The sequence below is a fragment of the Leucopleurus acutus genome (assembly GCF_964270905.1).
Source record: "Leucopleurus acutus genome assembly, chromosome: 10".
Classification (NCBI taxonomy): Eukaryota; Metazoa; Chordata; class Mammalia; order Artiodactyla; family Delphinidae; genus Leucopleurus; species Leucopleurus acutus.
This window is the reverse complement of record NC_139153.1, coordinates 51,833,821-51,846,301: the sequence shown is the minus strand read 5'-3', so window position 1 is coordinate 51,846,301 and position 12,481 is coordinate 51,833,821. Positions and strand designations below refer to the sequence as shown.

At 37.3% G+C, this 12,481-nt stretch overlaps 1 protein-coding gene across 1 annotated transcript in view; it reads left to right on the top strand.

The window, feature by feature from the left end:
* The window catches only part of PDCD6IP (programmed cell death 6 interacting protein), a 59,503-nt gene that overhangs the window by 6,528 nt on the left and 40,494 nt on the right, over nucleotides 1-12,481 (top strand). Inside the window, exons 2-3 of the mRNA XM_082848269.1 lie at nucleotides 6,109-6,163; nucleotides 7,645-7,714. Coding sequence (XP_082704395.1) covers nucleotides 6,109-6,163; nucleotides 7,645-7,714 — 125 coding nt within the window. The remainder of the gene's footprint in view (nucleotides 1-6,108; nucleotides 6,164-7,644; nucleotides 7,715-12,481) is intronic.

Below are 12,481 nucleotides of genomic sequence, written 5' to 3'. Positions count from 1 at the left end.
CCCTGGGATAGAATCTGCTGATTGAGTAAAGCATATTTAAATGATAAAGAGAGGGGTGTGGTAGATTCTCTTGTTCTGCTCTTGTTCCCTCTCTAGAGAGCTTGGATAGCTGAGAATTAGGCTGAACTATGAGGGGTCATATGTGGTGGAATTATATTGAAAGGATAGCTTACTGTACTTCGTACTGTAGGAACAGCATTTTCCCTGTGGTACCTGCAGTTAGCAATGGCTATTTTCTTTTGAAAAGCATTAGTTGTTCTCTTTGTTGGAGTTTACTCCATATTATGAAGTCAGATATTATTGATTTCCAGTGACTGTTGTACAGTACTTATATTTCATTTTTTCATACTTATATTTCATATTATATAACCTGTCTTAAGACAGCTATTTTACTTTGAAGATTCCATCGCGTATCTTCCTAGTCATTTAAATGTAGGATATACATGCACTGTTACCCTACATAAGTTTTCAGAGTTGACCCCAAAAGCTTTGGAGTAAATAGGGTAGGTATAAAATTTTAGTACATTCTCTTTAGCCTTTCTTTTTTTTCCTGATTCACTTTGCAGAGCAAGTAGCTTCATCTCCTCCTACTTCCTTCCTTTCTGTCTGTAGAGCAGAGGCCTGCGCAGCTGCCTGTTTTTGTATGGTCCAGGGCACCACTCTAGCGTTGTGAGCCTTGGAGAGCTAGCTGGGGTGCTCCCCTCTGCCCCATCCTCCCCTTTATTCCAAGTGTGTGCTTCTCTGGCCAGTAGCCGTGCCTCACTGCTGCCCAGGGCTTGCTCAGGTGCCCTACACGTTGGGTTTTCTGCTTGGCAGTGGCTTGGCAGTGAATGGTATAATCTCATACCGGCACTTGGTGACTCAGCAAATTGCCCTCTCTCCTGCCAGCTGTACCAGCCGCCCAAGTTTGAGATGGCTGGACTCTCTGGCAGGAGAGAAGGGCGTGCCAATATTTGAGTGTCACTGGGGCAGAGAGTGAAACAGACTGTATTAGCCACTACTCACCTCCCTCCCCTGGGCTTCTTAACACCAGACTGGATCCTCTTCCCTCGGAGAAGTCTCCAGCTAATGGCAATTAGATAGCTGTGTGCTTAGTGTACCCACCATCTGAGATGGCCCAACCCAGGTAAAAAGTGCCCAGGGCAGGGCAGGAGTTTTCTTTCTTGTTATAACATTATATACATATAATGTTATACATATAACATAATATAATATACATATAATGTTATACATATAACATAATATATACATTTTATCCTTGATTTTGCCTCTTTTTTGGCAAAGCCTAGAATAGCCCTTTTCAGAAAAAGTGTGCCAGTCCCCGCCCTATAGCCCTGTCGGCCTCCTTGCACATTGTTGCCTCAGGGTCTTGGTACTTGCTAGTCTCGCCTTATGGACACGTTCTTTGGTAGCTCCTGTTTATTACCAAAACAGAGAATCTCAGGTTTTACTTTTCAGAGATTAAAAAAAGTTGCCTTTTAAAAACTTTGCATTTTACTGATTCATTTGTTTGGAGCTAGCAATGAAACTGAGCAAATAGACCCAGTTTCTGTTACAATCCTTTGAGAGAAAAGACATTAAACAAAGTCCTGCAAATAAATATATTACCAACTGTGGTAAGTTCTGTGAAGGAAAAATTCAGGGGCCTAAGATTATAAATGGAGAGGGGAACTAATTTAGAAAAGGAGTGAGATTGAGTGCCTCTATCATTTCTGCCACCACCGTGGATCATCTGTTTACTGGATTACTGCAATAGCTTTCTGACTTGTCTGTACTTATGCCCTGGCACACCTGCAAGTCAGTTTTCTACATAGCAACCAGGGTGACTCTGAAAATGGATTAGCTCGTGTTACTCTTGTCCAAACCCTCTGGATGGTTCCTCCTCTTACTCTATAGTAGAAGCCAAAAGTCTTACAAGTTGCACTCAAGGCATCATTACTTCCTTGATTTAATCTCCCACTATTTTCTCCAGTGCTCACTCTCTGGCCATATGCCTCCTTATCATGGCAGAGATCTTTTCAGGCATACTCTGGTCTCAGCTTTTTGGCACTTGCTCTTCCCTTGACTGGTAATGCTTTTCCCTCACATCCCATGACTTCCTTCATGCCCTCTCTATTATTCATGATTGTTAAAAAATTTTTTATTTATTTTATTTATTTACTTTTGGCTGCCTTGGGTCTTCGTTGCTGCGCATGGGCTTTCTCCAGTTGTGGCAAGCGGGGGCTATTCTTTGTTGCAGTGAGCGGGCTTCTCATTGTGGTGGCTTGTCTTGTTGTGGAGCGTGGGCTCTAGGCACACGGGCTTCAGTAGTTGTGGCACATGGGCTCAGTAGTTGTGGCACATGGGCTCAGTAGTTGTGGCTCGTGGGCTCTAGAGTGCAGGCTCAGTAGTTGTGGCACATGGGCTTAGTTGCTCCGCGGCATGTGGGATCTTTCCGGACCAGGGCTTGAACCCGTGTCCCCTGCATTGGCAGGCGGATTCTTAACCACTGCACCACCAGGGAAGCCCCCAGGATGTTTCAAAATTTTTTATTTTTTACTTTTATGTAGTCAAATGACCATGTTATCTGAAAAAACTACAGCCTTCTCACCTCACCCCATACACATACCTTATTTCTCTCACTTCTTTAAGTGCCATTGCACTTAGCACTATCTACTTTACTACATTTTTACTTTATCTTGTTTTGTCTCCCACTCAAAAAGTAAGCTTTACAAGGGTGCAAATTTTTAAATGCTTATGTTCTGCTGAATTCCTATGTCCTAGAACTGTGTTTGGTGCATAGTAAACTTGTAGTATATGTTTGTTGAATGAGTGAATGAATGAGGACAAGAAAAATGGGAAATTGTATGTTGGAAAATTTCCAGGGTATGGGGGAAAAAAATGGGTGAAGGCCCTGAGCCAGGAGAGAGCATAGAATTTTAGTGCCTAGAATGTGTAATGAATATTGAGTTGAGGCTGGAGAGTTGAATGATGTCAAAAGTTTTGGATGTAATTATAAGTATAATGGGAATGCAAGAATACTCTCCTACATAACCAAAGTACAGCTTTCAAAATCAGGAAATTAACATTGATTGAATATTACCATTTAATCTACAAAACTCATTCAGATTTTGCTGATTTTCCCAATAATGTTGTTTACAGGTCCAGGATCCAATCCCAGATCTTGCATTGCATTTAATTGCCTTTTTAGTCTCCTTCAATCTGGAATAGTTTCTCAGTTTTTCCTTGTCGTTCACCATGTTGGCATTTTTGAAGAGTACTGGCTACTTACTTGGTAGAATGTCCCTCAGTAAGGGCTTGCCTCATATTTTCTTGTGTTTTACGCATTTTGGGGCTCTCGTACCACCCAAGTGATGCTGTGTTCTTTTTAGTGCATATTAGGAAAAACACGAGGTTGATTTGTCCCATTGCTGATAATGTTTAACTTTTATCACTTTGTTAAGATGCTGTCTGCCAGATTTTTTGGCCTTACAATTAATAAGTTGTACTAATTAGTATTTTGTGGGGAGGTACTTTGCGACTTTGTAATATCCTGTTCCCATCAAACTTTCGTGTTTTAGCTTCCATTAATGATTTTACCTGAATCAGATATTATATTATGAAAGATGCCAAATGGTGACATTTCTCACTTCATTCTTTCTTCTAGATTTATTAGTTGGCATTGTACGGTAGGGTAGAGCTTTCCCTATTCACCTGTTTGTTTTGTTTACTTTAGAACGGTGTTCTTATTTTCTTTAGTGGGTTATGATTTGTTATTTATTTGAATTATTCTGGACTTGGCTAGTAGGAGCTGCTTAAACCTAGTTCCTGTGTTCTTCTGACATATCCTCATCATTTTTTGAGTCCTTAACTTCCTAGCATAGCTAGATGTTTTAGCCTTGCTGCTTGAATTTTCTCAGTTGCAGTCATGGAGCCAGCAATTTCTCTAAGGACTGGCTGGCTCCGTTTAATGCATAGTACTATTTATCTGGCCTCTAGGTGTGCTTATTGCTACTTAGGTATTATTGCTTCTAGGACCTCTCAGCATATACACTTAGGAAATACATACACACACACATTTATACCTCTTTTGTATCTGTATTACATTGTATTAAAAAATGAGTTCACACTGTTACCTCCCGTTCCAATCCAAAGCCAGCGTTTCTTCTAGCTGTCCACATTCCCATGTTTGTAACTCCTTTCTCTGGTAGTTAGAAGCCTGACTCCCATTATCTTCATTGTATTTACCTAATTGCTCAATTCTTCCTCTGTGTAACCAAACTTGTGGCCATGGCAGCCCCAAACTTGATCTCTGACATGTTGCTCCCACCCCTCTGGAAAACTTGGCCTCAGAAATAACAATTGCAAAGAGCCATGGTGATGGGGGTGCAGGAGCAGGGAGATGATAAGGGAAGGAAGAAAGATTACAGGCCAGTTAGAAAGCTTGGCCTTGGACACCCCCCCCAACCCCCTGGCTAGCTCAGAGGTCAGCCTGATAGGGGAAGACTGCCTCATGTTTGATAATCATTCTGGCTACTGTGTGAAGAACACATTGAAGAGAATGAGAAAGGAGAAGAGGAGACAGGGCGACTGGCTAGGGAACTTTTGGATTAGTTTACATTCAAGGGAGAGTGGAATTGTTGACTGTGTAGCAGTGGTGGAGATGGACAGGAGAGGACATACCCAAATCATATGGGAAAGTTGGTAAACCTGTTTTTAATCAGTAGTTTACCAGAGGTGTTAATCTGCCCAATGGATATAAAGTTATCTTAATAAGAAATAGTATTTTAAGGTATACATTGGTTACCTAGGCAGATATTAGTTTGCTTTTAGCCAATAATAGTTGATAAGTATTTTTCTTTGGTGGTAAGAGTTTTTTTTTGACAGTTTTTTCATTGCATGCATTTTAGATACAGGTTTACACATTAAAAGACTGTGTGGGACTTCCCTGGTGGTGCAGTGGATAAGGTGCTGCGCTCCCAATGCAGCGGGCCTGGGTTCGATCCCTGGTCAGGGAACTAGATCCCACATGCGTGTCACAGCTAAGACCCGGTGCAACCAAAAAAAAAAAAAAAAAAAAAAAGACTATGTTAATTAACTTTAAAATGGCTGATTGAAATCTGATTCGTGGTCCACTCAAAGTTAACACGTATAATTTTAGTGTACTCCAGTTATATTTACATAAATGTGTGTAATATTTAGCTTTGGTAATTTTAAATTCTGACCGGTTTTTATATTTAATTAATTAATAAATTATTTTTTAAGGTTCTTTTTTTCTTCCTGTTTTATTGAGATATAATTGACACATAGCACTGTATAAGTTTAAGGTGTACAGCATAATGGTTTGACTTATATGCATCATGAAATGATGACCACAATAAGTTTAGTGAGTATCCGTCATCTCATATAGATACAATATTAAAGAAGTAGAAAAAAGTTTTCTTTTCCTTGTGATGAGAACTCTTAGGATTTACTCTCTTAACTTTCATATAGAACACACAGCAGTGTTCATTATATTTATCATGTGGTACTTGACAATCCCTAGTACTTATTTATCTTGTAACTGGAAGTTTGTACCTTTTGACTGCCTTCATCCAGTTCTCACTCCCCTCAGCCCCCCACCTCTGGTAACCACACATCTGATCTCTGTTTCTATGTTTGTTTTTGGAATATAATTGACCTACAACACTATGTAAGTTTCTGTCACACAACATAGTGATTTGATATTTTGGTACATTTCAAAATAACCACCACAAGTCTAGATGCCATCTGTCACCGTACAAAGATATTACATAATTATTGACCATATTCCCCATATTGTACATTCCATATTCGTAACTCATTTATTTTGCAACAGGACATTTATACCTCTTAATCTCCTATGCAGTAAGGAAAAGACAGCCTCTTCAATAAATGGTGTTGGGAAAACAGGACTACTTTCTCACACCATGCACAAAAATAAATTCAAAATGGATTAAAGACTTTTAAATGTAAGGCTTGAAACCATAAAACTTCTACAAGAAAACATAGTACGCTGTTTGACATGAGTCTTCATAATATTTTTTTGAATATGTCTCCTCAGTCAAGGGAAACAAAAAGAAAAATAAACAAATTTGCTCTGTTTTTTAGATACTATGATCAGATCTGTTCCATTGAACCCAAATTCCCATTTTCTGAAAACCAGGTAAGTCATTAATTTTAATTTGTTTTAAACTTATATGATAATGGTAAATCACTCATTTCCTCCTACCCATGGTATTTTATTAAAATAAATGGTGCCTCTTCACTATCCCTAGGTTTTTATGAGACTTTAAAAATACAAATTAGAAACTTTTAAGCCCATTGTAAAGAGTCTCTTGGAAATTCTGTTCATGCCATTCCTCAGTCACTTCTGGGCTCATTTAGTGCATTGGACTGCATTTTTTTTCTTGCAGTTTTTAATCAATAGGATCTTTTGACTAATATAATCTGTGGTGCCCTTTCCTTTGGTTTTTACAGAATAAAGAAAACTGTATGATTCGGGAAGTACTAGTCTCATTTTATGTGCTTTAAAAATTATTTGCACATGTTATATTCGCATATGAATTTGCAGATACTATGATTAGATGTTACACTATAAGAATGTCAATCTTACTTTCTCTTAAAGGCTAGATGTTGAAAATGCTGATGATTTCTTACAGTTTTATTTGGGAGACTTGTTAAAAGTTTTTAATTTGTGTGGCATTTCTAAATTTTAAAATAGTTTATACAAAATACTTTAAACATTCTTGTACTAAAGTTTTTACAAGTCAAATAATATGGTAAGATTTGCTTTAAAATATTCCAGGAGAAAAAGTATGTGTGTAGTGGGGTTGGGGTCAGGAAGTGAGGGTAGATGAACCAAGAAGGGCAAAAGGCTAAAACTGCTGATGGGTGTATGGGAGTTCCTTGTGTTATTCTCTCTAGTTTTGTGTGTATTGAAAATTTCTCTAATCTAGAATTGAAAAATTTTGTATTGGATTGCAATACATAATTTAAAAGAGGCCAAGTTCTTTTTAACCTTCATGTGTGGAATATTTTAGAGTAGAGTGAGATGCAGTTTTTAATTAAGTAAACTTTTATTCGTATACATGCATAAAAGTGAACAGTATCATGTATATAGCTTGAATCTTCAGAAAGTGAATATATATGTATAACCACCACCCAGATCAAGAAATAAAATATTGTCTCATTTTATCCTGGAAAGGTAATCATTCTCCTACTTCTGTCATCATGGAATAGTTTTAAATTTTATCCTCTGGGAAACCTGTAGAGCTTACTTCATTGCCTTTACTTCTCTTGGCTTATTTGATGATCGTTTATTAAGTATCTGTTCTGTTCAAGCCATTGTGTGTTTGTAAAGATGAGTAAGATTGTGTTTTCTGAAGAAGACAATATGTATTCAGTTACTGAGGCAGAATGACCATTTGAAATATCCTAGTGCCAGTATCTTACTTTCAAAAAAGAAAATTTTATGGTCCACAAAAAGGAAAAGGAATTGGTTGGTTAGAGAAGATAGTATTTTAGACGGGTTGAAGCTTTTGTCCTTTTCTTCACTGTGGATTTTTCTTTGAAAGAGACTTAATATTTAATGAGATTCAGGAAGGTAACATGAATTTCTTTTCTTTTTTTCCTCTTTTTATCAAGATCTGCTTGACATTTACCTGGAAGGATGCTTTTGATAAAGGTTCACTTTTTGGAGGATCTGTAAAATTGGGTATGTAATTTTTAAATAAAAAATGATAGGAAATTTGTTCTAAATACTTTGTATTGTTGTAGGTTTCTAAAATTGCTCTCCTTATGACTCTTTGTAAATAATAAAAATTTTTATGTTTTATTTTCTTTCTAACTTCAACTTTTAATGAAATTTCTGAATATTTGTAGAGAGCCTACACCTTGCCAGGCACTGTCATAGTTTTAAAAATGAATAAGATAGTTGTACTCAGTCAGGTTGGGAAGGTAGCTATCATTCTAAAATATTGTAGAGAGTATATTAGTCTGTGAACAAACTTCCGGGAGCATAGATGAGGAAGTGGTTAATTCTGCCTGTTTGAATGCAAGTGATGTTTGAGTGAGGCCTTGAAGGATGAATTTGGTTTTTCCAGGTAGAAAATAACATTACAGGTAGAATATTATAACTGAAAGTCACAAGGCTTTTTGATCTACCAGCTCATCATGTTAACCTTTCTATGTGTTAACTTTCTCCTCTGTGCAGTGGGGAATAGTACTGTGAAGTACTGTTTATTTCATTGGGTTCTTCTGTGGATAAAATGAGTGAATATGTGTAAAGTCCTTAGAACAAGGCTCAATAACTATTAGCTACAATCAATAATATGAGTATTATATTACATATGAAATACATATATATAATGTGTATGCATCATAGAATATATACTATATAATATTATATAACAGTGTCATATAGTGTGTTACTATATGTAATACATATTGATATAATTATTGTTAAGGCTTGAAACCTTAGGTGAATTGGGGATTATGGAGGGTGAAGATACTGGAGAGTAGATTGTGAAGAGCTGCAAGTGTACTGTGAATTTGTGCTCTTCCCTCGTATATGTTTATAGCTTATTCCACCCGGGCACTGTGGAAGGGGCTTTACACATATTATCTTAGTAAATTCCTTCTCAGCCCAATGAAGAAAGGCACTGTTATCACCAGTTGCACAAACTGGTTTAGAAAGATTAAGTGACTTTCCAAGATCATATGGCAAAGATTTAATGAAGCCAGATATAACTCCAGAAAGCCTAAGTCCAGAGACTAGAGAGAAACAGATCAGTTAGACTGGTGAGAGATGAAGAGATTTGACTAGGTGTAGTGTATGTGGGTCAAGGAAGGGATGGGTTTGAGAGAGGATTCAGAGGTGAAACTGATGGATCTGCTGGCAATCCATCCAAGTAGGAGTTGATGTTTGACTCTAAGGTTTGTAACTTGGTTTGACCTGTGGCTAATTATTCCTTTCAATAGACAGGTTGAGTTTGACTTTTCTGTGTTATATCTGGGTAGAAGTTTCTCTTTGGCATTTAGAAATAATATATTTAAAGCTCAAAAGAGGTCAAGATGTAGATTTGGGAACAATTTTCATTAAATGATAATAAATTTATCTCCTCTGGTAGATTGTAGATTGGGAAAAATATGAAAGCCAAGCTAGGGAATACAACGTTCAGGGGAATGAGAAGAAGAGGTTCCTGGGAATGAGGTTGAGAAAAGACTTTCAAATCTCAGAGGAACCAGGGTAAAATAGAGACAATGGGATTGAATGCTGGAAGAGTTTCAGAGATTGTGTCCAGTGGTTCCCAAATCTGGCTGCATATTACTGTTATCTGGGGAGAATGTTAGAAATACAGATTATATCTTTACAGACAAAGATACAGGATGCCAGATGTGATAGGAGGACATTTCAGGGTGGGCCACTGGAATTGATACCTTTGAAAATACCTTCAGGTGACTCTGATGTCGAAATGTCATTGACAGAGTCATTGTGGCCAAGGTCAAGACATAGAAGGTTGTAGAATTCACTGGATTTGGCAGAGAAAGAAGTGTCACTAGGGGCATGCTGGAGTCAGATTGCGTTGAGGGGTGGACTGGAAGTGAGGAAGTGCAAGCGGCATGTGTGGGTTGCTCAGTTAAGAAAATATACAGTAAAGAGTTGGGGACAAAGGGAGCATTATGCTGAGAGGGAGGCAAAGTCAAGAAAAGGACTTCTAGTGCTGTTGTGACAAGCAAGTTGTTTGGCTGAGAATAAGGAGCAGGTAGCAGGAGAACCAGGAGACATTTAAGTGAGATAGGTTAAGTTGATGAACTGAGGTCCTAGAGGAATTGGGACACACAAAAAATTGAGAGCGTAAGTAAAGCAGGAGGTAGATCATCAAGGCATTTCTAGTAGCAAATATTGGGAATTAAATGTCCATCACTAATGTTTTGGTTAAATAAAGCACAGGCTGCCCATTCATTAGAATATTGTATAATTTAGAATATTAAGAATGATAATGCAAATATATATTTGTTGACATATATATCTGTGTCCATTGAATATCCAATAAAAGACCTGTTACAGGTGAGAGCTGTTGCCTTGAATTGATGTAACTTGGGGCCCCAGAGCTGGTCTCTTTGGAACACCTTTTATATAGAAACCAGGGTGATTGCTGCTTCCTGGAGTTGTGCATTCCAGGCACCCTGAATATGGTATAGTGTACTATTTGTGAAAAATTAGGTATGTGAACATGTATGTACTTATTTGTCAAGATATTCACCAAAAATTAGTGGGTAACTCTGGGAGGATATTGAGTGATTTTTAATTTATTTTCTTTTTGTGTGTGTGTGTGTGTGTGTGTATGTTTAAACAATTGTTTGAATTTTAGAACAACTATTTTTATTTATAATCAAGCTGTTGTCATTTTGAAAAGCTCAGGTAAAAAAACAAGAATGAAGTTCAATATTAACAAAAAAGAGCTCTTTGAAGAAAGGAGAGTTGAACATTTATTTTAAAGAAACCCTGATTTAACTTTAGATGTGATAGAAGAAATCATAAAGGAAAAAAGATTTAATTACAGGAAAAAGTTTTCACAAAATCTCTTATACGTGAGAAATTGTCAAAATAAAATGAAAGACAACAGCCTGGGATGATAATGTTCATAGGAAATATAATAGGCTGGCATATATATCTTATATATAAAAAGTTTACTTTTATCTGTTGCTTGGAATGTATTTCATTCTTCCTTAAGTCCACTGACTCTCTGTCATATATACTGGATGAGTTGCTTCATATTTAGACTGTGACTTTCTTGTATGGCTCTGTGTGCGTGTGTGTGTGTTTTTAGAAGTTTTAATTGCTCCACCACCACACACATTCTGTGCTTTTATCATATTCTCAAGACTTTGCAAACTCTTGGTCTTATTATTTATCTCTCTGGACTCACCTTTTCCTGAGTGACTCTTCTGTTCCCTTTGGCCTCGACTGTTTTCTTGCTTGAATCTGGACTGTTTGCTATCTAAATCTGCTGTATAACTATTATCCCTTAGTTTAGAGCCATTGTTTTCTGGCTACTGTGTCTTCCTCTTTTGCTGGAATATACTCTTAAGTAACTTTCTCAGAAAAGGTCACATTTCTGAATCTCTTCTTTGTGGAAATGTCTGTATTTTGCCCTCACATGAATTTGGTTTGAAACTCTGCTTAGGTCAGAAACCTTGGAGGCACTCTTGACATTGTTTCACTTCATTCCCCACATTCAGTGAATTCATCAGCAAATCCTATCAGATTTTCTTTTTAAAGGTATTAAAAATCCAGTCACTTCTCAGCACCTCTGCTCGTGCTGTTGTGGTCAGAGCCACCATCACCCCTCGCGCCTATTGCAGCAGCTACCTGTCCTAATCTCTGGCCTCCACCAGTGCTGCTTCCCCACAGTCTGTTGTCCACCAGGCGGGCTGAATGTGTCTCTGTTCAAAACTCTGTTGACTTCTTGCCTCACTCAGAGTAAAAGCTAAAGCTTTACAGCAGAGTTGGCTCTCTTACCTCCCTGACATCATTGCTTCCCATTAGTCCCTTGTTCCCCGTTTTTTTAGCCATACTGGCTTTAATATTGTTGAATTAATTAGAATCATGTTTCTTCAGAACCTGAAGGCATTGTTCCCTTGCCTTTTACTATCCAGTGTTACTGATGAAAAGTCTGCTGAGTATTCTTTTGTAGGTGACCTGATCCTTTTTTCTTGGGAAGATTTTTACAATTTTCTCTTTATACTTCATGGTTAGAAATCTCAAAAGATCTAATTGGCTTTCATTTGGGGTATGGCATTTTATTGTTGGTCCTTTCAGTTTGAAGACTCATTATCTCCCTTCAGCCCTGGGATATTTTCATACATTTCTTTGATAATTTCTTCATTTTTTACTCTCTTTTCAGAATGCTGTATTAACTGATATTAGTTGTTCTGAGCTACTCACTCACAAGTTTTATACATTTCATTTTGTTTTCTCTTTATGGGCTGCCTAGATATTTTCTAACCTTTCTTTTGAAAAACTTCTAGCAATCAAGTTTTTAATTTCCAGGGGCTTTTTCTTATTCATGGATTGTTCTTTTTTTAATAACATCATGTACTTGTTTATGGATGTACCATCTTTGAATCTCTTTAAGGATGTTAATGTGGATCTTTGAAATGTTTTCTGTTATTGGAATTGTTTACTCTGGGCTTAGATTTTTAGTTCACCTTGATCTTTATTTTGCTGCATGTTCTACTCATATCCTGGTTATTCTAGATTTTTAATACATTTATTTAAGAAAGTAGGTTAGAGTAGCTGGTGTGTATGTCTGCTTTACTTTATGGTGAGGAGGCTAGAATTAGGTTGGAGGCAAGCTAAAAGCTGACCGTAATTACAAGAGAGACTACTAACATGCTACATAGCAAGGAGGGTTTTACTTTATGGCACTATTGTGTGGCACAAACACACAGCTGTAGTGTTGTTCTGATTTTTCTA